The sequence below is a fragment of the Octopus sinensis genome, unplaced genomic scaffold, assembly GCF_006345805.1.
Source record: "Octopus sinensis unplaced genomic scaffold, ASM634580v1 Contig18985, whole genome shotgun sequence".
NCBI classification, from domain to species: Eukaryota; Metazoa; Mollusca; class Cephalopoda; order Octopoda; family Octopodidae; genus Octopus; species Octopus sinensis.
The window spans coordinates 1-25476 of NW_021836154.1; the positions used below are offsets into that span (position 1 = coordinate 1).

The 25476-nt window shown below is 42.2% G+C and overlaps 1 protein-coding gene across 1 annotated transcript; it reads left to right on the forward strand.

Moving 5' to 3' along the window:
- The first annotated feature begins 5772 nt into the window (after positions 1-5772).
- On the forward strand, positions 5773-25249 carry LOC115231966 (spliceosome-associated protein CWC27 homolog). The gene is given in 12 exon segments (XM_029801845.2): positions 5773-6025; positions 11831-12040; positions 12634-12777; positions 14563-14661; positions 16232-16335; positions 18073-18142; positions 19469-19588; positions 20813-21018; positions 21586-21674; positions 23569-23753; positions 23756-23841; positions 24698-25249. Coding segments are annotated over 12 exon segments (1509 nt in total). The 5' UTR covers positions 5773-5983; the 3' UTR covers positions 24852-25249.
- Positions 25250-25476: the final 227 nt, after the last annotated feature.

Below are 25476 nucleotides of genomic sequence, written 5' to 3' on the forward strand. Positions count from 1 at the left end.
TTGTGATTCTTTTTGTTTCCATGTGTGTGTGTGTGTGTGTGTGTGTGTGTGTGTACACAAGCCAAGGAGGTGAAGCAGTGGTATAGAATTATATACACTTCTCAGTATTGGCAGTTAGCTGAGAGAGAAATTGCGGAGGAGCAGCGTTGGTCAACCCGTGTGCATGTGAGGACATGTTGAAATTTAATAAGAGAGGCCAGTTGTCAACAAAACGCCCCCATGCCCTTCCACCACGACCACCACCACAAACCCTTGTGAAGGGGTGCCAGGACTGAGGGGGGAGGTGAGGAGGGCTGTAATAGACATCGGGGTGGGGGTAGGGGGTGTTATTGATAGTGGTGGTGGGGCGTCAGGGCAGGCATAGTACAAAAGAGTGTGTGTCTGCTTTGAATGTATATATAAATATCTAGATATATGTGTGTGTGTGTAGAAAGTAATACACAGACACTATGTATGTATGTATGCATATGTATATATATATATATATATATATATATAGGCGATAAGATATATAATATATATAGATATATATATATATATGTGTGTGTGTGTGTGTGTGTGTATGTGTGTGTGTATAAATACAGGGTTGGCCAAAAGTCACCTGACAGTACATCAGAAACCATCGAATACCATATGTATATGTGTATATATAGACGTAGGAGTGGCTGTGTGGTAAGTAGCTTGTTTACCAGCCACACGGTTCCGGGTTCAGTCCCACTGCGTGGCACCTTGGGCATGTGTCTTCTACTATAGCCTCGGGCCGACCAAAGCCTTCTGAGTGGATTTGGTAGACAGAAACTGAAAGAAGCCTGTCGTATATATATATATATATATAATATATATATATATGCGTGTGTGTGTTTGTGTGTCTGTGTTTGTCCCCCTAGCATTGCTTGACAACCAATGCTAGTGTTTTTATGTCCCCGTTACTTAGCGGTTCAGCAAAATAGACCGATAGAATAAGTACTGGGCTTACAAAAGAATAAGTCCCTGGGTCGAGTTGGTCAATTAAAAAAGGCGGTGCTCCAGCATGGCCGCAGTCAAATGACTGAAACAAGTAAAAGAGTAAAAGAGTAAAGAGTATATATATACACACACACACATATATATATATGTGTATCATCATCATCATCATCATCGTTTAACATCCGTTTTCCATGCTAGCATGGGTTGGACGGTTTGACCAGGGTCTGGGAAGCCAGGAGGCTGCACCAGTCTCCAGTCTGATTTGGCAGTGTTTCTACAGCTGGATGCCCTTCCTAATGCCAACCACTCCGCGAGTATGTACATATATGTATATATTATATATATATAAAAAGCACCCACTACACTCACGGAGTGGTTGGCGTTAGGAAGGGCATCCAGCCGTAGAAACACTGTCATATCTGACTGGGCCTGACGAAGCCTTCCAGCTTCACAGACCCCAGTTGAACCGTCCAACCCATGCTAGCATGGAAAGCGGACGCTAAATGATGATGATGATATATATATATATATTTATATATATATGTATATATGTATGTATGTATATATGTATGTGTATATATATATATATATATGTATGTATATATATATATATATATATATATATATATATATATATGTATGTATATATATAACGTATGTATATATGTATGTGTATCTATCTATATCTATATATATGTGTGTATGTGTGTGTGTATATATATATATATACATACACACACACAAATCTCTCTATATATATCATTGTGATCACCGTGACTGACCAGGCTATGAAGATGTTGCATGCAGTGGGAGTGAACCTGGAACCTTGAGGTTTAGAAGCAAGTTTCTTTCAACATAGCCACTGAATTTTTTTGCAGGCAAGTGGTACCTGGCAGATGTTTGTAGTTCAATTAAAGGTAGTGATTTTTCTGTTTATTTGCGTGGGCACAACAGGTAAATTGTTGATTGGAGGGAGAAGGTATATGAAAAAGAAATTAGTCCAAGAATGAGGGAGGGGTGGTAATTAAAACCCCGGTGATTAAGTTTAATTTGATGGTCTGGATATGTGACAGGTTTATGTTTTGTCAACTCAGTGGTAGATCAGGGTTAGGTTAGTGCCGGAGTTAGGGTGAGGGTCAGGGTTTTGTGTTTTGACAGTTGATGTGGGTGTGAATGTTTGTATGTGGAAATTAAGTTTATTGGTGCATTAATTAACCCTTTCTGATACCAATCCACCTGGGACCACCAACCCTGATTCAATGACAGGTAGATAGATAGATAAATTGCTATGTATATATATATATATATGTATATATATATATATATATATATATATATATAGAGAGAGAGAGAGAGAGAGAGAGAGAGAGACAGAGAGACAGAGAGACAGATAGATAGATAGATAGATAGATAGATAGATAGATAGATAGACAGATAGATAGATAGATAGAGAGAGAGAGAGAGATAAATTGATATTTATATATATTCTTTTACTCTTTTACTCTTTTACTCTTTTACTTGTTTCAGTCATTTGACTGCGGCCATGCCGGAGCACCGCCTTTAATCGAGCAACTCGACCTCGGGACTTATTCTTTGTAAGCCCAGTACTTATTCTATCGGTTCTCTTTTGCCGAACCACTAAGTAACGGGGATGTAAACACACCAGCATCGGTTGTCAAGCAATGCTAGGGGGACACACAGACACACGAACACACATGCACATATGTATATATATACATATATACGACAGGCTTCTTTCAGTTTCCGTCTACCAAATCTACTCACAAGGCATTGGTCGGCCCGAGGCTGTAGTAGAAGACACTTGCCCAAGATGCCATGCAGTGGGACTGAACCCGGAACCATGTGATTGGTAAGCAAGCTACTTACCACACAGCCACTCCAGCGCCATCTATAGATAGATAGATCCATGCATGTGTCTATAGTGTATGCTCATATATGGAACAAGACTGACTTATATCTAAACAGCAGCTACTGTGACAAAGGATGCACTAAATAATATACTCCAAGATACACTATGTCTAAATAATCAATCAGACGGTCATGGCTGGAACAACTTTGATCATAGGTCTGCTGGATCAGGGCTTGACCAAGGGTTATAAAAAAACAATAAACTAATGGTTAAAGATCCTTAGATGCCAGAGAATTTTGTACTTTGAGGTCCCTGATTATCAGGAATTTACAAGGATTAAGATGGATTAACAGGGATCAATGGATGGCTTATTGCTGATTTCTGTAACACCTGAAAGAGTTAAATCTTTAACCCTTTTGTTCTGTCAAAGGATAAAAGGGGGTTAGCAAAAGTTTGACTGACAGTCAACCAGGGAGATAGTTGTGCTAGAAATAACAGCCAAATCTCCCTCAAATAATATCCGACTGTACATTGTTCTGTTGATGACCGACTCTCTTACACAATGAAGGTGATTTCTACATGGTAGCTAAACCTGTTAGAAATAGCAGCCAAATCTCCCTCAAATCATATTCTACTGTCGTATGTATGTATATATGTAAGTATGAGCTAATGAAGGGGTAGAAATAGCAGCCAAACCTCCCTCAAATCACACCCTGCTGTCTTATCTATGTATATATGTATGTATGAGCCAATGAGGGATACCTCTGCATGGTAGATGGATCTGGTAGAAATAGCAGCCAAGTCTCCCTCAAATCACACCTTACTCTCTTGATAAAGAACACATGAGATGATGTAGTCCTAGGTATACAATGCCCACAATGTGTGAAAGAAGGACAGGATGGCCATGGTTGGGGACAATTTTGATCACAGAGTTGCTCAGCCAGGATTGACCCGGGGCTAAATAACAACTCCCAAAGCAGCCCCGTATTCCAACGAACTGAATGACACTGGAGAGGATTAACCTTGAAGAGTTTCTGTGGGGGTCAAAATATGTTTAAATAGGGATTAAGGGATTGGTCCTGAGGATATAACTCTTATGTGGTCGTTTGGTCTGCTAAAAACAGCAGTCAAATCTCCACATAATTACACACTCCCGTGTCATACATAAAGGATATGAAAACCATGTTATCTTTTCACAAAAGTATCCCAGAGACGTTCCAGCTGTGACCATCCCATCTTTTATTGAGGCATAGTGTATCTAGGACTACATTATATAATGTTCCACCTTGTTGTTTAGCCCCAGGTCAGTCCTGATCCAGTAGGCCTATGATCAGAGACGTTCCAGCTGTGACCATCCATTTTTTACTCTGGCATTGTGTACCTAGGACTACATTATCTAATGTGTCCTTCTTGTTGTTTAGCCCCAGGTCAGTCTTGATCAGAGACGTTCCAGCTGTGACCATCCCATCTTTTATTGAGGCATAGTGTATCTAGGACTACATTATCTGTGTCCTTCCTTGGTTGTTTCAGCACATCAGCCTCGCCATCACCCGCGGCAACGCTACAAGCATGCTGGCGTACCTCATAAGTCATTAGTGAGGTTTTCCATCTCCCCAAAATTATCAACCCAGGGTGGTGAATTGTTTTAATTTTTCCCCTTCTCCCCTTTCTTCTCCCTCTTATGCATACTCTTTTATTCTTTTACTCTTTTACTTGTTTCAGTCATTTGATTGTGGCCATGCTGAAGCACTGCCTTTAGTCGAGCAAATCGACCCCGGGACTTATTCTTTGTAAGCCCAGTACTTATTCTATCGGTCTCTTTGACAACCGATGCTGGTGTGTTTATATCCCCGTCACTTAGTGAGTCAAAGACATAAACACACCAGCATCGGTTGTCAAGCAATGCTAGGGGGACAAACACAGACACACAAACACACACACACACACACACACACATACATATATACGACAGGCTTCTTTCAGTTTCCGTCTACCAAATCCACTCACAAGGCATTGGTTGGCCCGGGGCTATAGCAGAAGACACTTGCCCAAGATGCCACGCAGTGGGACTGAACCCGGAACCATGTGGTTGGTAAACAAGCTACTTACCACACAGCCACTCCTGTGCCTATATTTAAGTCTAATATAATAATAGTAATGAAATCTGAATCTACACCATTTGAAATGTATTTTCACACAATTTCATTAAAAAATATCCATTTTCTGGAAGTTATGAGGAAACAAAGTCGAGGATGGGAGGGGGTACAATTGCGTAGGCACGCACTGCGTACCCCTATGTTGTTGATATTATTTTTTAACACCAGGTCAGCCGTTCTCCAGCAGATCGAAGTAGGAGAGAAAGCGTTCCACCCGTGGCTATTCCTTCTTTTAGTCCCAGATAAGTTTGATCTCGCAGCTCTACGACTAATAAGCATAAATTAGCATACATTTGCATATATTTACGAAAATACATGCTTGCATTTACAAATGTGGCCTTTCCACCGCTAAAAAAGATTATCGCCCTTAGGTAGGATAAAAGGCGTTCCACCCGTGACTATTCCTTCTTTTAGTCCCAGGTAAGTTTGATCCCGCAGGTCCTACGATCAATAAGCATATATTAGCATTCATTTGCATATATTTACGAAAATACATGCTCGCCGCTAAAAGAGATTATCGCCCTTAGGTAGGATAGAAGGCGTTCCACCCGTGACTATTCCTTCTTTTAGTCCCAGGTAAGTTTGATCCCACAGGTCCTACGACCAATAAGCATATATTAGCATACATTTGCATATATTTACGAAAATACATGTTCACCGCTAAAAAGGATTATCGCCCTTGATTTCCTTGTTGATAGTAAACCAAACCAGGCAAAAGTAAGCGATAACACAGCAGTATATATCTATCACAACCATGAAATATTAACGATATCGTTTATTTCCACCGACCAAATACAACAGTTATCTTGCAATCACAATATTTTTGTTTATAAAAGTTTATTAATTGCTATAATATCTTGCAAATTTCTATATTATGTTTCTAGAATATAATATCCGGCCCGGACCGTTTTTGGTGCATTAGTAACTACTGACAGGCCAGGGTTGTTCGCAACGGAACTGTTTTCTGTCCGTCGGCTTTTTGTCCCCTTCGATGAGTAACATTTACATCCAAGAACCTCCCACAAACGGGAAGGTGAGTAGCCAAAGACCTTCCTTTTTACGTCCCTACCTCGTTTAATTGTTTTATTCCGAAATCGTTTTACAAATCCTTGGTTTTTCCCTCCGGACGAGAGACTCGAACCAGAGAACAGGGACGGGTTCGTCTTTAATGATGGGTTTTAATGTAGACAAAGCGGTTGTGGGTTTTGCGGGAGGGAGGAGGTCAGTCGAAGCGATAGACCTCGTGATTTAGACCTGTACTTTGTTTTATAGACCCCTGGAGGAACGAAAGGGAAAGCGGGCCTCGGCGGGATTTGAACTCAGAACTTAACGAGTTGGAATAATTAATTCTTTAGGCACAAAGCTTGAGATCCTGAAGGGTCAGTGTGAGTCGATATCATAGACCCTAGTTCTTTGACTCGTTCTTCATTTAACCGACCCCAGTGAGGGATGAAAAGCAAAGCTGGCTTCCGTGCGATTTGAACTCAAAACACAAAGAGTCAGGAGAAATGATTTCTGTTTTAGGCACAAGGAAAGGGGTTCGTCAATACCATCTAGTCCAATATTTGTCTGATGTTTTATTTTTATCGACCTCTGGGGAGATGAAAGACGAAGTTGACCCCGACAGGATTTGAACTCGGAATGTAAAGAGCCGGGAACAAACAATGCCTTCTGTTTTAGAAACAAACAACCGCAGTTTTGAGGAAAGAAAGGGACAAGTCAATACCATCGATCCTAGTATTTGACTGGTACTTTATTTTATCGACCCCACGGAGGGAAGAAAGGCAAAGCTGGTATCCGTAGGATTTGATCTCAGAACGTATAATGTTGGAACAAATAATTGCTTAAGCACGAGGTTAGCGATTTTGAAGGGACGGGGGAAAGTCAGTTCCATCGCCCCCGAGTATTTCAATTTGTACTTTATTTATCGACCCCCCTCAGATGGAGGAAAGGCAAAGTTGACATCGACGCAATTTGAGATCAGAACGTAAAAACCAGGTGAAACAATGGGTTTTGCTGTTTATTTCTGGGCTGTGGAGTCGAAACGAAAAAGTCTTTGACTCCGACTCCTCTACTATTGGCACCTTGACTCCGATTCTAACCCCTCTTTATGTAATCAAGTGATTGTGGCCCACATACCTCATAGAGTATATGCATACGCTTGTACTCCGAGTAGGCCTATATCTTATAACTTTGGCATTGTTGTCCCATTTTCTTTAACATAAACATACTCACACAAGACATGCTTTAAACTCCTCACTCGTATTATTATTGTACCGAGAGTTTAGCTACGGTCCTCCCATAGCACTTACATAGCCTTACCTACCATCCAGGGTCTTCCGGATACTAATACCTCTCATATATATATATATATGTGTATATATACTTTATTTAAAGCAGCAGAAAATTCAACAAAACCTGTTACACTGAGTTTCTAGCAAAAACTGTCCGACGAACGGCAACGGGAAACTCAGAGTAATAGATTTTGTTGAATTTTCTGCTACTTTAAATAAAGCATATTACTCTACCACTGGTATTTGAGTACTCTTTTTTCCACCTTGTTTCACTTTTATGTGTTTACTCCAGTATGTGTATATATATATGTATATATATGTATATACATAATACAAATAAGAAAATGGAGAAACAAATTTAGTTTGTTCATCAACTTTCAGATATTAGAATGTTGAATTATTTATTCATTTAAGAAAATGATAACATCAGTAGCAAATATATATATCTTATAATTCAATAAATATAAGATATAAGATAAGAATACAAATTATAAAAGTCATAATATACATTAATAATATATATTATTTATATATATTCTGTTGTGTCTGGGGAGAGTAATTTTTTTTTTTGTGCCTTATAATTTAACACAGCGGACTCACCCCAGACACAACAGAATGAGCTTCAACACATGAACTCACATAAAGAATCTTGCAAACCAAATCCAAAAAACGAAATACATATATATATATATATATATATATATATATATGACAGGCTTCTTTCAGTTTCTGTGTACCAAATACACTCACGAGGAGTTGGTCGGGTTGAGAGTGCAGTGGATGACATTTGGCCGAAGGTGCCACGCTGTGGGACTGAACCCGGAACCATGGTGTTGGAAGGCAAGCTTCTTACCACACAGCCACATGACTGACCTTCACACCTTTCCCTTCTATCAAATTACAGTGTTGTTAATCAGACAGATATTCTGCATCACACTTCAGTGCTGGTTACATACCTATTTCTTTACTGCCCACAAGGGGCTAAACATAGAAGGGACAAACAAGGACAGACAAAGGGATTAAGTCAATTATATCGACCCCAGTGTGTAACTTGTACTTACTTAATCGACCATGAAAGGTAAAGTCGACCTCGGTGGAATTTGAACTCAGTACGTAACGGCAGATGAAATACCTATTTCTTTACTACTCACAAGGGGCTAAACACAGAGAGGACAAACAAGGACAGACAAAGGGATTAAGTCGATTATATCGACCCCAGTGCGTAACTGGTACTTATTTAATCGACCCTGAAAGGATGAAAGGTAAAGTCGACCTCGGTGGAATTTGAACTCAGAACGTAACGGCAGACGAAATACCGCTAAGCTAACGATTCTGCCAGCTCGCCGCTGGTTACATACCTGGGACAGCACTGCTGTTGTTGTTATATGTGCAGATAGGTGCACACTCACATATGCACAAATTAATGCATAGACATGTACGTATCTGTGTATTATCATCATCATCATCATTTAACGTCCAGCTTCCATACTAGCACGGGTGGGACGGTTTGACAGGAGCCGGCCAGGCTGAAGTCTGCCCCAGACTTCTGTAACTGTTGTGGCAGGATTTTTACAGCTAGATGCCCTTCCTAACACCAACCACCCAGCAGAGTGGACTTAGGGCTTTTTATGTGGCACAAGCACAGGCGAGGTCAGTTTTGGCAAGGTTTTCACAGCTAGATGCCCTTCCTAACACCAACCACCCAGCAGTGTGGACTTAGTGATTTTTATGTGGCACAAGCACAGGTGAGGTCAGTTTTGGCAAGGTTTTCACAGCTAGATGCCCTTCCTAACACCAACCACTCAGCAGAGTGGACTTAGTGATTTTTATGTGGCACAAGCACAGGTGAGGTCAGTTTTGGCAAGGTTTTCACAGCTAGATGCCCTTCCTAACACCAACCACTCAGCAGAGTGGACTTAGTGATTTTTATGTGGCACAAGCACAGGTGAGGTCAGTTTTGGCAAGGTTTTCACAGCTAGATGGAGGAAACGGGTAAAGGAGAGTGTTGATACCTTTGAAAGAGCACGTATTCTTCATGAAGAAGTGAACCATGCTGCTCGATAACACACTGCTTGTGTAATGAATGGGGAATGGTTGGTCTGCAATGTTTGCAGTCGTGGGGGTTTGTCAAAAGCAGGGCTTGTTAGTCATCAATGGAGCAGCAAGTCTGAAGTATAAGGTAGGCAGAGTTTCTACATCTGGATGCCCTTCCTAACGCCAACCACTCCGAGAGTGTAGTGGGTGCTTTATACGTGCCACCTGCACGGGGGCCAGTCAGGCGGTACTGGCAATGACCTCGCTCTTGCTTCAATCTACTGAGCTGAAAAACAAGTAAGATTTAGTGTTGTTGCAGCCCTTTCCCCTTCCATCTGCCACATCTTGAAGGTTCTGCCAGGTTAACAGCAGGAGAGTTGACAGGATGTGTATGTGCATTTATTTATGACAATATGAGGACCTACAACAATTAGCAAAAAGTACAAACAAATGGAAAATACACACACAGAATGTCACCAAATCCTCATCAGTTATCATCCAAAGGATCATAATAAATTTCACACCTGATCCTTTTGACAATAACTGATGAAAATTTGGTGACATTCCATGTGTGTATTTTCCATTTGTTTGTACTTCTATATAATTTTTTGAACATATTATTTAATGTAACACCAAGCACTTTATTTTGTAACCATTCTGTGAATATATATATATATATAGTGAGATAGAGATAGATAGAGAGATAGATAAATTGATTTGGGGAGCATTTGTTACATGAATAGAAACAATTTTGGTAAATATAAAAACAATAACAATGAAACCAATTCAGCAGTAACACAATTGTAACTTCAAAACATAATTTCAAAGCAAATGTTAAAGCAAACATAGTATTCTTAAAATGATACATGCATATATACATAGACAAATAGACACACAAATAACATATATATATGTAAATATATATCGCTTTGATTACACGTGATCCATAAAGAGTTGAGGCATATAAAAATGAAGCACATATATATATACACATATAAAGTTAATCCAAACATGAAAACACAAAGAGAAAACACAACAACGCGAGGACGTGGAACAGGTATAGTGTTATTGGACGCTCAGGAAAGGAAAGAAAGAAGGAGGATTTAACGTTTCGAGCGGAGCCCTTCGTCAGAAACATAGGAAAAGGAAAGATCCAGAGAAGGGAAGACAAAGGGAAAAACATTGCCAACGATACACATGCATTTATATATATATGCACATATATATATCTGTGTGTGCGTGTATACGTATATATGTATGTGTGTGTGTATATTCATATAAATGTGTGTGTGTATATATATGTATGTATGTATGTATGTATAGAGAGCAAGAGAGAGGGGGAAGAGAGGAAGCATATACATCAGTCATCCACCCCCAACAAAGAATTCTGTTGATGGTATTTTGTTGTCAATGCTCACCCTGCCATGTTGTGGCCTTCATCTTGTTCACTGCTTCTGACATTCACAAAAACGGTAGTTCTCTCTTTTGATGTTTGAACTCAACAGACCTTGCTTTCATTGGTTACCACTTCTGGTCGTCATGAAGTCACATGACAGCTGCTTGTGCTCTTGATGCAACTGGTAACCGATAGCAACTTACATCACATGACACCATGATCATCATCACAATCATCATCGTTGTTCCAATGTCCATTTTTCCTGTGCTGGCATCGGTCAGTAAGAATTTGTCGAGGCTGTGGAATTACTGGAAGTAGTGTCTGGATGTAGAAGACGCACAGACGCCGTAGAGAATACGGGTACGCATGAAGTTGATTTGTCTCAAATGCTCAGGAGGCCCTCCAAAGTTTAGTTTTCTTGTATTTGTTTCAGTCACTTGATCACGGCCATGCTGGAGCATCCCCTTATATATCTGTATATATCCCCTTATATATGTGTGTGTGTATATATATATATAGGCGCAGGAGTGGCTGTGTGGTAAGTAGCTTGCTAACCAACCACATGGTTCCGGGTTCAGTCCCACTGCGTGGCATCTTGGGCAAATGTCTTCTACTATAGCCCCGGGCCGACCAATGCCTTGTGAGTGGATTTGGTAGACGGAAACTGAAAGAAGCCCGTCGTATATATGTATATATATATGTGTGTGTGTGTCTGTGTTTGTCCCCCTAGCATTGCTTGACAACCGATGCTGGTGTGTTTACGTCCCCGTCACTTAGCGGTTCGGCAAAAAGAGACCGATAGAATAAGTACTGGGCTTACAAAGAACAAGTCCCGGGGTCGATTTCCTCAACTAAAGGCGGTGCTCCAGCATGGCCGCAGTCAAATGACTGAAACAAGTAAAAGAGTAAAAGAGAGAGTATCCCCTTATATATGTGTATATATCCCCTTATATATGTGTATATATATATATATATATATACTACTGCTGTTGCTGCTGCTACTACTACTACTACCCTTCGAATTGTCTTACCCTCCAAGATGCACGGGTTCAATCCTGTCCAAGCGCAGCCCTTTTATTTGTTTTCCCTTTTTTTTTCTTTCCGTGTCGTCCAGGTTCTTCTCAAAACCACAGTCGGAGACATCGATATAGAATTATGGTCAAAGGAAACTCCGAAGGCGTCCAGGAACTTCATCCAGTTGTGTCTGGAAGGTTATTACGATGGCACCATCTTCCATCGTGTCATACCCAACTTTATTGCTCAGGGTGGCGACCCCGAAGGAACAGGTGAAGGCGGCGAGTCCATATATGGCTACCCATTCAAGGTCAGTCTCAAATATTGCCCTTATCACTTTCTCTCTCTCTCTCTCTCACACTTTCTCTTTCTCTCTCTCTCTCTCTCTCTCTCACTTTCTCTCTCTCTTTCTCTGTTTCTCTCTACTTTCTCTCTCTCTCTCTCTCACACTTTCTCTTTCTCTGTTTCTCTTTCTTCCTCTCTCTCTCTCTCACTTTCTCTTTCTCTTCCTCTCTCTCACTTTCTCTCTCTCTCTCTCTCACACTTTCTCTTTCTCTCTTTCTTCCTCTCTCTCTCTCTTTCTCTCTCTCTCTCACTTTCTCTCTCTCTTTCTCTCTCTCTCTCACTTTCTCTCTCTCTCCTCTCTCTCACACTTTCTCTCTTTTTCGTTCTCTCTCTCTCTCTCTTTGTCTCCACCTTCTATCTCCTCTCCCTCCCTCCCTACCTTTTAATACTCTTCTTCCTCTTTCATTTTTTCTCCCCTCACCTTCTATCACTTTCTCTCTCTCTCCCCCCCTTAACATGTCTCCCTCTCTCTGCTCTCCTTCCTTTTCTCTCCCCACCACTCTGTCACTTCTCTTTCTTTATATCTCTCTCTCTCTCTCTCTCTCCATTATTCAACAGGATGAATTCCATTCCCGGCTGCGGTTCGTCCGTCGTGGTCTGGTTGCCATGGCAAATGCAGGACCCAGTGACAATGGAAGTCAGTTTTTCTTCACGCTCGGCTCCACCCCAGAGCTTGCCCAGAAGCACAGCATATTCGGCAAGGTAAGGTACCCTCCTTTTGTTGTTGTTGTTTAGTCTCGTCTCAGCTCATGAAACATTTATTCACCACATTTGCACCTTTGACAGGAAATTACCATCTCTTAAAATTCATGGTCAGCCATAATTACATTAGTCTCTGACCACCGTCCATCTGGTTGTTGGTAATATGTATTTCTTTACTACCCACAAGGGGCTAAACACAGAGAGGACAAACAAGGACAGACAAACGGATTAAGTCGATTATATCAACCCCAGTGTGTAACTGGTACTTATTTAATCGACCCTGAAAAGATGAAAGGCAAAGTTGACCTCGGCGGAATTTGAACTCAGAACGTAGCGGCAGACGAAATACGGCTACGCGTTTCACCCGGCGTGCTAATGATTCTGCCAGTTCGCCGCCTTATGTTGGTAATATGTACCAGATCAATGTGTCACACCTGCATTCCACCTGACTCTCAGTATGAGGGTGGACTGGAAAGTCCACAGGGTGGCTATGAAGGAGTGATGCCAGAGCTGTTAAGTCTTGCATGCATTAATTTCAACTCTCCTTATTATGATGTATTATGTCATCATCATCGTTTAACGTCCGTTCTCCATGCTAGCATGGGTTGGACGGTTCAACTGGGGTCTGGGAAGCCAGAAGGCTGCACCAGGCCCAGTCTGATCTGGCAGCGTTTCTACGGCTGGATGCCCTTCCTAATGCCAACCACTCCGTGGGTGCTTTTTACGTGCCACCGGCACAGGTGCCAGACGAGGCTGGCGAACGGCCACGATCGGATGGTGCTTTTTACATGCCACCGGCATGGGGGCCAGACGAAGCTGGCAACGGCCACGGTCGGATGGTCCAGTATTTTAAATCCAGATTTGTCCCCATTAATGGGGGTGGCCGGAACTACTTCACTCTTGCAGCAACCACTCTCATGCCATCTCACCATCTTGCCCCGTATTAGGCGTCCCACCCACTCCAGCCAACCCTCCCAATCTCCTTCTCCACCTGCTCCCTCCATGTTTTCTTTGGTCAACCTTGCTTTCGCGGTTCATTCACTTTAAATCCAAGCACTCTCCTCAGAACATGGTCCTCATCCCTCCTCAACACATGTCCATACCACTGTACCCCATTCACCCTTTCCAGCTGTTCCACCGATTCCTCCAACCCCAGCATCCCCATCAAGTCCTCAGCCCTCCTTTTATCCAATAGTTTCACATCACATATTGCTCTCACCATTGCTCTCTTGGTCCTTCTCAAAATTGCCATTTCGCTTTCCCTCGGACACCATGTCTTACTCCCATACGGCATTGCAGATCTCACACGCGGTCTATGTTGGAAAATAAACCTCATTTGGTCAGATTCCATGAGAGTATCTTGGTCAGCCTATGAGCTTTTAAGCCAACACCTCGCACCTGCTGTTAATGGTCTTTTTGACCAACAGGATGAAAGCTTATTCCCCAATGGGATCCAAGAACTGCAACACCGATGGAAGAAGTGTGTGGACCGTAAGGGGGTTTATGTTGAAAAATAAGCCTCATTTGGTCAGATTCCACGACAGTATCTTGGTCAGCCTATGAGCTTTTCACCTGGCATTTGTAGTTACCAGACCAATGTGATTTGCTCTCTGACCACAGTCCAGTAATTGTCTCAGTTAACGACTGACCCCTTGCACGTCCAGACATTAGAAGTTCTCACCTAAAATCATCAGACAGACAAGCAAAACCTGATCTTTAGTCACATGTGTCGTATGATTTATATGTCATTTATCTGATTGATGTGAATGTTTTGTGTCTGTTCAGGTGACAGGTAATACAATATACAACATGTTGAAGCTACAAGAAGTCAGTATCGGACCAAATGACCGACCCTACTGTCCACCAAAGATCACATCAACTGAAGTAAGTATATTTTGTTGTTGTTGTAGCAATAATAATAATAATAATAAATCTTTTGTACTATCTTAGGCACAAGGTGTGAAATTTGGCGGGAGGGGACTAGTAGATTATATCGACCCCAGTATTTCCCTGGTACTTAATTTATCGACCCCGAAAGGATGAAAGGCAAAGTTGACATTGGCGGAATTTGAACTCAGAATGTAGTGGCAGGTGAACCACCACTGAGCCATATATATATATGCATATATATATGTCTTGCAAACAAGTTGCACATGCAAGTGCTACCAGTCAAAAACTCCGCATACCGGAAGCCAGCAAGTGTATGGGGTCATCAGGAGAGAATGTGCGCAGTTTCGGGGCCTACCTCACGACGGCATCAATGCGCACTAGCCCTCCCCCCTCACTGACATGAGGCCCCGCTTGCTAGATCAGCTGGTTATTAAATAAAGCTCAATATCCTTCTAGCCATCGCTCATCGTCTCTTTTTAACCAAATCCAGTGGTTAGCCTTTTTCACTGTAGTTTGGATATCGGTCATTGTGGTATTGACTTTACGATGAGTTAGAGTTAGGACCAACGATAACAACAGTCGTCTCACACTGGGTCCAACGAACCCTCTACATCTGACTTCAATTGGAAAATATTCCGCTTTCCAGCCTGTGTCTTCACATTTCTCGAGGAGGTTTACATAACGGTCAATCTTTCAAGTCCGGGCAGCATCCATGTTATCTTCATGAGGAACCATTAATTCGACTAGATTCACGACTTTCTTTCCTACACACCACATTAAGATGTCCGTTTTTTTCATGACTGGGATGTGAAAGAGTCCTTGGCACCCAGGTAAATCTGCAGTCACCCCCCAATAGCCGTTCCACTTTTCATTTCTCACAGGAAGTTTCTTGATCTTCTTCTTGAAACGGATCCGCTGACCTGGTCTCACGAAGGTAACGAAATCTCTAGATGGTACTTTTAACGGTTTTTCCTCAGTGTTGTTGAGATGAATTTGGTTCTTTATAGCATTGAAGATAACCTTAAGGACCAAGTTGTGTCTCCATGTACACCTGTTCAATGCTAATGAACAGTTGGAAAGAATATGTTTCAGTGTGCCGACCCCTTCACATTTGCAGATGTCATTCTCTAAGACGTTCCATCTTACTAGATTCATAGGTGATGGCAAAACATCATAAGATGAACGAATCAGGAAACTCAGCCGAGATGTCGTCCACTTCCACATCTCATCCCAACTTATCTTCCTCTCAACAATGTGTGTGTATATGTTTGTGTGTCTGTGTTTGTCACCCCAACATCACTTGACAACCGACGCTGGTGTGTTTACGTCCCCCGTAACTTAGTGGTTCGGCAAAAGAGATCAATAGAGTAAGTACTAGGCTTACAAAGAATAAGTCCTGGGGTCGATTTGCTCGACTAAAAAGGTGGTGCTCCAGCATGGCCACGGTCAAATGACTGAAACAAGTAAAAGAGTAAAGAGTAAGCCTCTTAAATACCAGACATCTTGACTGTGGAAAACGAAAGTTAAGTTCTTACTTTGTTGACCCTTGCTGTTGTTACCCCAGGTATTATCAAACCCGTTTGATGACATTGTCCCCAGGCAGTTGAAGCGACCGAAGAAGGAGAAGACGGAGGAGAAGAAGAACAAAAGTCAATCAAAGGCAACCAAGTAAGTGGCAGGCAGCAGCCCGTAGCTTTCTTCAGCAGTTTGTACTATTGTTGTTGTTGTTGTTGTTTGGCTCTGGGTCAGTCCTGAGCCTGAAGGTCTGCGACCAAAGATGTTTAACCCTTTAGCATTTAAACCGGCCATATCCGGCCAAAAGTATTCTGCCTGTTTTATGTGCAAACTGGCCAGATCTGGTCTCTCACACCTACCCTACAATATCGTTTTAAAAATTAACAGCTTCCTCATCAAAATCTCATAGCTACAAGATAAAGCAAGATTAGTTCAAAACAATGGATAAAAAAGGATTAATTTTGGTAGAATAATGCGTAGACTAAAGGGTTAATCTCTGCCATGATGGTCCTATTTTTGAAATATAGAACACACACACACACACACATTCCCAATTCTCTCTCATCATTGATACATCTATCTTGACACACACATATATATGATGTTGTAGGTACAACATGTCCTTTGTCTATCTCCTTATCCTCTTGGAGATTTTAGGTATAATTACACTAATGTGTCCATCTGTTCTAATTTAATTAAATTCTATGTCTTTGTGCAGCTGAAGATTGCTCTACATTTTAAATTGTTGTAATGATTGCATTATTCAATTAAATGGAGTCGCATGAAACGATCGTACTGCATTACCTCTGGATATCCTTGTTGCTTATTTTGATATATATGTGTACATGTATATATATATGTGTGTGTGTATAGGTATGCATGTATATATATATTTATATGCCTGAATGTATGTAGTGAAGGCGCATGGCTCAGTGGTTAGAGCGTCGGACTCACAATCATGAAGTAATGAGTTCAAATCCCGGACCAGGCTGCATATCGTGTTCTTGAGCAAGACACTTTATTTCACATTGCTCCAATTCACTCAGCTGTAGAAATGAGTTGCAATGTCACTGGTGCCAAGCTGTATTGGCCCCTTTAACTTTCCCTTGGAAAACATTGTTGGTGAGGAGAGGGGAAGCTGGTATTCAGTCCCACTGTGTGGCACCTTGGGCAAGTGGATTTGGTAGACGGAAACTGAAAGAAGCCTGTCATATATATGTATATATATATATATGTACTGGAGCCTGGTGCAGCCTCCTGGCTTCCCTGATCCCCGGTCGTACCGTCCAACCCATGCTAGCATGGAGAACGGACGTTAAATGATGATGATGATGATGATGATATATATATATACGTATTTGTGTGTCTGTGTTTGTCCCCCAAACATCGCTTGACAACCGATGCTGGTGTATTTACGTCCCTGTAACTTAGCAGTTCGGCCAAAGAGACTGATAGAATATGTACTGGGCTTACAAAGAATAAGTCCTGGGGTTGATTTGCTTGACTAAAAGGCAGTGCTCCAGCATGGCCACAGTCAAGTGAGTGAAACAAGTAAGAGCGAATAAAAGAATTTAACTTCTGTTGTTCATCCTGGGTTGGATGGTTTGACCAGAGCTGGAGAGCTGTGCCAGGCTCCAATGGTCAGTTTTGCCATGGTTTCTACAGCTGGATGGCCTTCCTCGTGTCAACCATTTCTATAAAAACGTCCTGATGAAAGACAAAAACTGTTACTTTACTTGGAAAATGGTAAAAATTGGTGGCAGGGACGCCATCCAGTCATAGAAACCTGTTTTAGTAATTCCCTTCCGATCCATGCAACCATGGAAAAGCAGATGTTAAAACAGGTGATGGTTGTGCAATGACATTTTAAAATCCATTATTTCTTTGCAGAAATTTCAACCTTTTGTCGTTCGGAGAGGAGGCTGAAGAGGATGAAGTCGAAGTGAACAAAGCTACAAAGGTAAGCTGTGGAATACAGTGAAAGAGAGACAATCCATGACATGGTGGGCATCGATGGTGGGGGTGGGGATATATAGGCACAATGTACCCCCCCAAATTACTGGCCCTGGGCCAAAATTCTTTTTCTTCTTCTCCTCCTCTTCATAATAATGATGATAATGATAATTTTTTCCCCTCTTATTTGTTTTGTTTTCTTTTTACTGGGCAGCCAGAGACAATATGGCTTTTTGTTTCTTCTCCATCTCCACACATTCTCCAGTGACTGGTTCTGTTTCTTTTTATTACATGTTTTTGGTGATTTCTAGCGCCACCTCGACTGGCTCCTGTGCCGGTGGCACATAAAAAGCACCATCTGAATGTGGCCAATGCCAGCACCGCCTTGACTGGCTTCCGTGCCGGTGGCACGTTAAAGCACCAACCGATCGTGGCTGATGCCAAACTCCCCTGGCACGTAAAAAACACCCACTACACTTACGTAGTGGTTGGCGTTAGGAAGGGCATCCAGCTGTAGAAACACTGCCAGATCAGACTGGAGCCTGGTGCAGCCCCTGGCTTCCCAGACCCCGGTCGAACCGTCCAACCCGTGCTAGCGCAGAAAACAGACGTTAAACGATGATGATGATGATTAGTGTCTTCTTTCAATTCTGATTCCATTTCTTGCCGAGTGTCTTCCTGACACCTAGGGCAGAGAAACATACTCTATACATTGGTAGGCCATTAAAACAAGCACGCCAGATTGTTTGTTTACAGAGTCATGTGACAGAGGAAAAAGGGGAAAAAAAAAAATAGAAAAGTAAACAAATAAAATAAAAGTAAACAAATAGGTGCAGGAGTGGCTGTGTGGTAAGTAGCTTGCTTACCAACCACATGGTTCCGGCTTCAGTCCCACTGCGTGGCACCTTGGGCAAGTGTCTTCTACTATAGCCCCGGGCCGACCAATGCCTTGTGAGTGGATTTGGTTGATGGAAACTGAAAGAAGCCCGTCGTATATATGTATATATATATATATGTGTGTTTGTGCCCCTAGCATTGCTTGACAACCGATACTGGTGTGTTTACGTCCCCGTTACTTAGCGGTTTGGCAAAAGTGACCAATAGAATAAGTACTGGGCTTACAAAGAATAAGAGCTGGGGTTGAGTTGCTCGACTAAAGGTGGTGCTCCAGCATGGCCACAGTCAAATGACTGAAACAAGTAAAAGAGTAAAAGAGTAAATAAAGTAAAGGGAGGAAAAAAGGAAAGAAAATTTACATAAATAAATTTATTACTATTATTATTGTTATTATTATCATTGTTGTTATTATTATTATTATTATTATTTTGTGCAGGACATGCGTGGGAAAAGTAAAAGTAGTCACGACCTAACCGACGATCCAAAACTGAGCGCCACTCCAGCCATTGACCATGAAGAAGAAACACAGGAGAATGAAGATGCTCCGAAGAGTAACGTATGTATATTCTTGCATGTGTATACGGATATATATATACATCCCTCTCTCTCTCTCTTTCGGAGAGGCACTGAGCAGCTACACACAGACACACATACACACACGGCAGTAACTTCTACCTACCTAACACACACACACACACACACTTAGCCACATATATGCTTTGTCTCACGCATACACACACACACACATGCACTCCGAGACACACACATACAATTACAAACATACAACCACACACACACAATCACATATATACTTTGTCTCACACATACACTCCAACACACACACACACACATACAATTACATAGTCACACACACACAATCACATATATACTTTGTCTCACACATACACTCCAACACACACACACACACATACAATTACATAGTCACACACACACACAATCACATATATACTTTGTCTCACACATACACTCCAACACACACACACACACACATACAATTACATAGTCACACACACACAATCACATATATACTTTGTCTCCCACATACACATGCACTCTGACACACACATACAATTACATACATGCATACAGCCACACACACAAATACACACATTCTCACACACACACTTAATCATGTATATGCTTTATCTTACATACACTCCAACACACACACACATACAACTACATACACACACACACACACACACATTATACCAAGTACATGTGCACAGGCCTACTCACAACCACACACACACACACATACACACATGCACTCCAACACACACATACAATTACATACAGTCACACACAAACACACACATACAATTACATACATGCATACAGCCACACACACGCTCAGCCACATATATGCTTTATCTTACATACACTCCAACACAGACACACACATGCATACAGCTACACACATACAGACACAAACACACATGCAGGCGACCACACACACACACACACACACATACATGCTACCACACACATACACACACACACACACACACAGTATACCATGTACATGTACTCAGGCATACACATACACTCCAACACACACACAACTACATGCAGGCTACCACACACACACATACATGCTACCACATACACACACGCAGAGTATACCATGTACATGTGCACAGGCCTACACAACCACACACACACACATACCCTCAGATGCACACACACTGTACTCTCTGCTCACCCACTCACCTACCCACCCGCTAACCCTGCTGGCCCCTATTCTCTGTACTTGCAGTCAGCCAGTGATGGGGAAAGTGGAGAAGAGAGGATGTTAGACGAACCGGTGGCCAAGAAGAGCAAACTGACCCCTAAAGATGGGGATGGTGGTGACGATGAGGGGCTGGAGGAGGAAAGAACACAACAGCGGCCCCTGAAACCCTTGAAGGACTCTAATGTTGTTGACAGTAAGAAGGGAACCCCGGAGAAGAAACTGACTAGAAGGTACAGTTTTAGAACCCCCACTTTTTTGTTTTGTGTGTGTAAGGGATAAAGATCAATTTGTTGCTGATAATAAACACTTATTAACCTCGAAATCTCCCCAATCTTCTTTTTCCATTGCAAATCTTTATATATAAAAGTGAAGTTGTGTGTCTGTCTACTCCGATCTAGATTCCTAACTACTCCCACATTTTGCGGTGCAGTTTAACCAAAAGCGGGTATCTTATAGTCAAGATTCATATCGAGCCCTTCTGGGTATTAGCGCGCATCTATGATGAGTCTACGTTTAAAAAAAAAATTTACCATAATTTTTCCTTGGTTTATATAAGGGAAGTAACTCTCTAAAAATGCTTATATAGTTATTTCCCTTACAAACCCGAGCAACGCCGGGCGATACGGCTAGTAAATAAATAAATAAATAAATGTAGTTTCCATTTATTAATAGCATCAGTCCTAATAGTTTTTGATCAGATCTCGTAAACACACACACTTGTTCTAAATTGTTTTTAAAGCGAAAGTGAAAGTAAGAAATATAATCTTATTCATGTGTACTTTTTGTTGTTTCCACAGTGAAGAGCTTCACTTAGAATCTGAGAAACTGAAGAAGGAAATCCGTGAGATGAAATACCCCAAGGCAGTCAATGCCATGGAAGAGAAAGGTGAGAAGGGTGACATCTTTAACCCTTTAGTGTTTAAACTGGCCATATCCAGCCCAAATATTCTACATGTTTTATATCCAAACTGGCGATATCTGGCCTCTCACACCTAACCTACATTGACATTCTAAAAATAAACAATCACATCATTGAAACCTCAAAAGCTATAAGATAATGCAGGATTAATTAAAAACAATTTGAGTAAAAAAAATATTACATTTAACAGAATAATCTGAACACTAAAGGGTTAATTGTAAATGGGTGTCTGTTGTTAGAGCCAGTTCACCTGTAATGGTCGGTTTTTCTAAGACATAATGTAATCACAGCAATTGGATTTCATGCTGAGGAGAGTTAAATGTGATTTGAGGGAGATTTGGCTGTTAATGATATCTAGCTACCTTGAAGAGCAGGGTTTCCCAACCAGGGGTTCTGGGATAGCATTCCAGAGGATGCGAGCAGAGTCGGATTTATAGAGGGTCAAAGAGGGCAATTGCCCCGGGCCCCTTTATTCTTATATAAATTATTACTTTAAGGGATGCAAGAGCATATTAAAGATTTTCAGTGGTACGGGGCAGAAAAAGGGTCGGGAACCACTATTGTAGAGGTTTACTTTCTTGCTTCATCCATTAGTGTGTGTCTATATATATACACATACACACACACAGAGTATAGTGTAAAAATCTGGTGTAATGTAAAAGCTCACCTTTGCTGCAGGTGAGCTTTTACAAAGCATTGCTACATGTGTTTCAGCATAACATGTATTTTTATGGGGTCACCTCATGTATATATGTATTATTCTCTTTTACTCTCTTTTACTTGTTTCAGTCATTTGACTGCGGCCATGCTGGAGCACCACCTTTTAGTCAAGCAACTCGACCCCGGCACTTATTCTTTGTAAGCCCAGTACTTATTCTATCGGTCTCTTTTGCCGAACTGCTAAGTGATGGGGACGTAAACACACCAGCATCGGTTGTCATGCAATGCTAGGGGGACAAACACACACACACGTATATATATACATATATACGACGGGCTTCTTTCAGTTTCCGCCTACCAAATCCACTCACAAGGCATTTGTCGGCCCGAGGCTATAGCAGAAGACACTTGCCCAAGGTGTCAGGCAGTGGGACTGAACCCGGAACCATGTGGTTGGTAAGCAAGCTACTTACCACACAGCCACTCCTGCGCCTATTAAATTTTATATGCATAAATACATGCACAAACACATAATGTTTTTGTGTCATCATCATCATCATCATCATCGTTTAGCGTCCGCTGTCCATGCTAGCATGGGTTGGACGGTTCAACTGGGGTCTGGGAAGCCAGAAGGCTGCACCAGGCTCCGATCTGATCTGGCAATGTTTCTACAGCTGGATGCCCTTCCTAACGCCAACCACTCCGTGAGTGTAGTGGGTGCTTTTTACGTGCCAGACGAGGCTGGCAAACGGCCACGATCGGATGGTGCTTTTTAGGTGCCACCGGCACGAGGCCAGTCGGGACGGCGCTGGCAACGGCCACGTTCGGATGGTTCTCTCACGTGCCACCAGCACTGGTATCTCAGCTGCAATTTCCATTGATCGATTTTGATTCTGATTCTCACTTGCCTCAACAGGTCTTCACAAGTAGAGTTTTGTGTCCCAAGAAGGAAAGGTATGCATAAGTGGACTGGCTACATCCCGTGTAGAGGCCACGGGTTATGGTCTCACTTGTCCTGCCGGGTCTTCTCACGCACAGCATACTTCCAAAGGTCTTGGTCTCTAGTCATTTCCTCAGTGTATGGTGTATATATATATACACACTTGTCTGCTCTTCCCCTGTCCCTTGTCTGCTTTTTCTCTCCTCCCTTACTCCTTGCTCTCTCATTTCCTCACTCTCTCTCTCTCTCTCTCTGTCACAGAACACACTGACCCAGGAACAAAGAGTGAAGTCGTCGCAGAGTTCCGCAAAGAACGGGAGAAATACAAAGAGCTGAAATACCAACAAGGCAAGAACGGGCCCAACCGGGAAGAAATCACGCTTGACTTGCTGTCCAAGTTCCAGAATCGGCTCCGTGCGGCCCAGAAGATCGGCGGCGATTATTCGATGATGACGAGACGGAGAGCAAAGATGACCCCATCAAGGATGACACGAAGCCTGATGATGACACAGACGACATCAATGATATGTCTTGGTGAGTAGCTGTTGTTGTTTAGCCCCAGGTCAGCCCTGATCCAGTAGACAGTCCTGATCGAAATTGTTCCAGTTGTGACCATCACGTCTTTGATTCAGACATGGTGTATCTAGGACTACATTATCTAATGTGTCCTTCTTGTTGTTTAGCCACAGGTCAGTCCTGATCCAGTAGACCTATGTTCAAAGATGTTCCAGCTGTGACCATTCCATATTTTATTCAGGCATTGTGTATCTAGGACTACATTATCTAATGTGCCCTTTTTTGTTTTTGTGTAGCTCCAGGTCAGTCTGATCCAGTAGACCTATGATCAAAGATGTTCCAGCTGTGACTATCCCGTCTTTGATTCAGGCATAGTGTATCTAGGACTACATTATCTAATGTGTCTTTCTTTGTTGTTTAGCCCGTGGTCACTCCTGATCCAGCAGACCTATGATCAAAGACGTTCCAGCTGTGACCATCCCATCTTTTATTCAGACATAGTGTATCTAGGACTACATTGTTTAATGTGTCCTTCCTTCTCGTTGTGATGTAGCCCTAGGTCAGTCTTGATCCAGTAGGCCTATGATCAGAGACGTTCCAGCTGTGACCATCCCAGCTTTTATTCAGACATAGTGTATCTAGGACTACATTATCTAATGTGTCCTTCTGTGTTGTTTAGCCCATGGTCAATCTTTTTCCAGCAGACCTCTGATCAAAGATGTTTCAGCTATAGCATCTTCCATTCAGACATAGTGTATCTGGGACTACATTATTTAAAGTGTATAAGAAACCCCCTAATTTTGGGGGTTTAAAATTCCCCCCCCCCTATTTCTCTCTCTCTTTCTCTCTCACTGACCCTTATTTTCTGTTGCAGGTTACGGCACAAGTTACACTTCATCGAACCCGACTTGAAGGTCCTCGATGCCAACGTCCACGACGTGGACCGCTACGAGCTCTTCGACCCCCGAAACCCCATCACGAAGCGGCGACGAGAGGCCAGCAAGCAGGCAATGGCATCGAAGAAGTGACCGACCCGAGGCACTTCCACCGTTTGTTATCATACCATCAATCCAACCATGGCCATCACCATTCAGTCATCGGTCACTCTCATTGTAAAACATCTGAACTCCATCCCCACCACAATCACCACCACCACCATCTTTGATTCTCTTATGACCTCCCACCCCCACAGCAAACACCTCTACCACTACTCCCCCCCGCCCGCCACCACACCCTACCATCCACCACCACCGCCACCGCCATCCTCAGTTTTGGTGGTAGAACTGTTAAATAAGGAGAGGGTAGGGGCCAGACAAACCGTCACATGGCATCTCCACCCTTAATGGTTCCCCCCCACCCCTGCCCTCCTCCAGATTTTCTTATTTCATTTTGTTTCAGGAAATTCTCGTTAAAAAAAGGCAAAAAACAATAGATTAAAACAAAATAAAATTAATTGTTTTACTTTATTTAATTTGTTTGTTGTTTTTGTCATCATCTGTTTCTTTACTGCCCACAAGGGGCTAAACACAGAGGGGACAAACAAGGACAGACAGAGGGATTAAGTCGATTACATTGACCCCAGTGTGTAACTGGTACTTTATTTATCGACCCCGAAAGGATGAAAGGCAAAGTTGACCTCAGCGGAATTTGAAC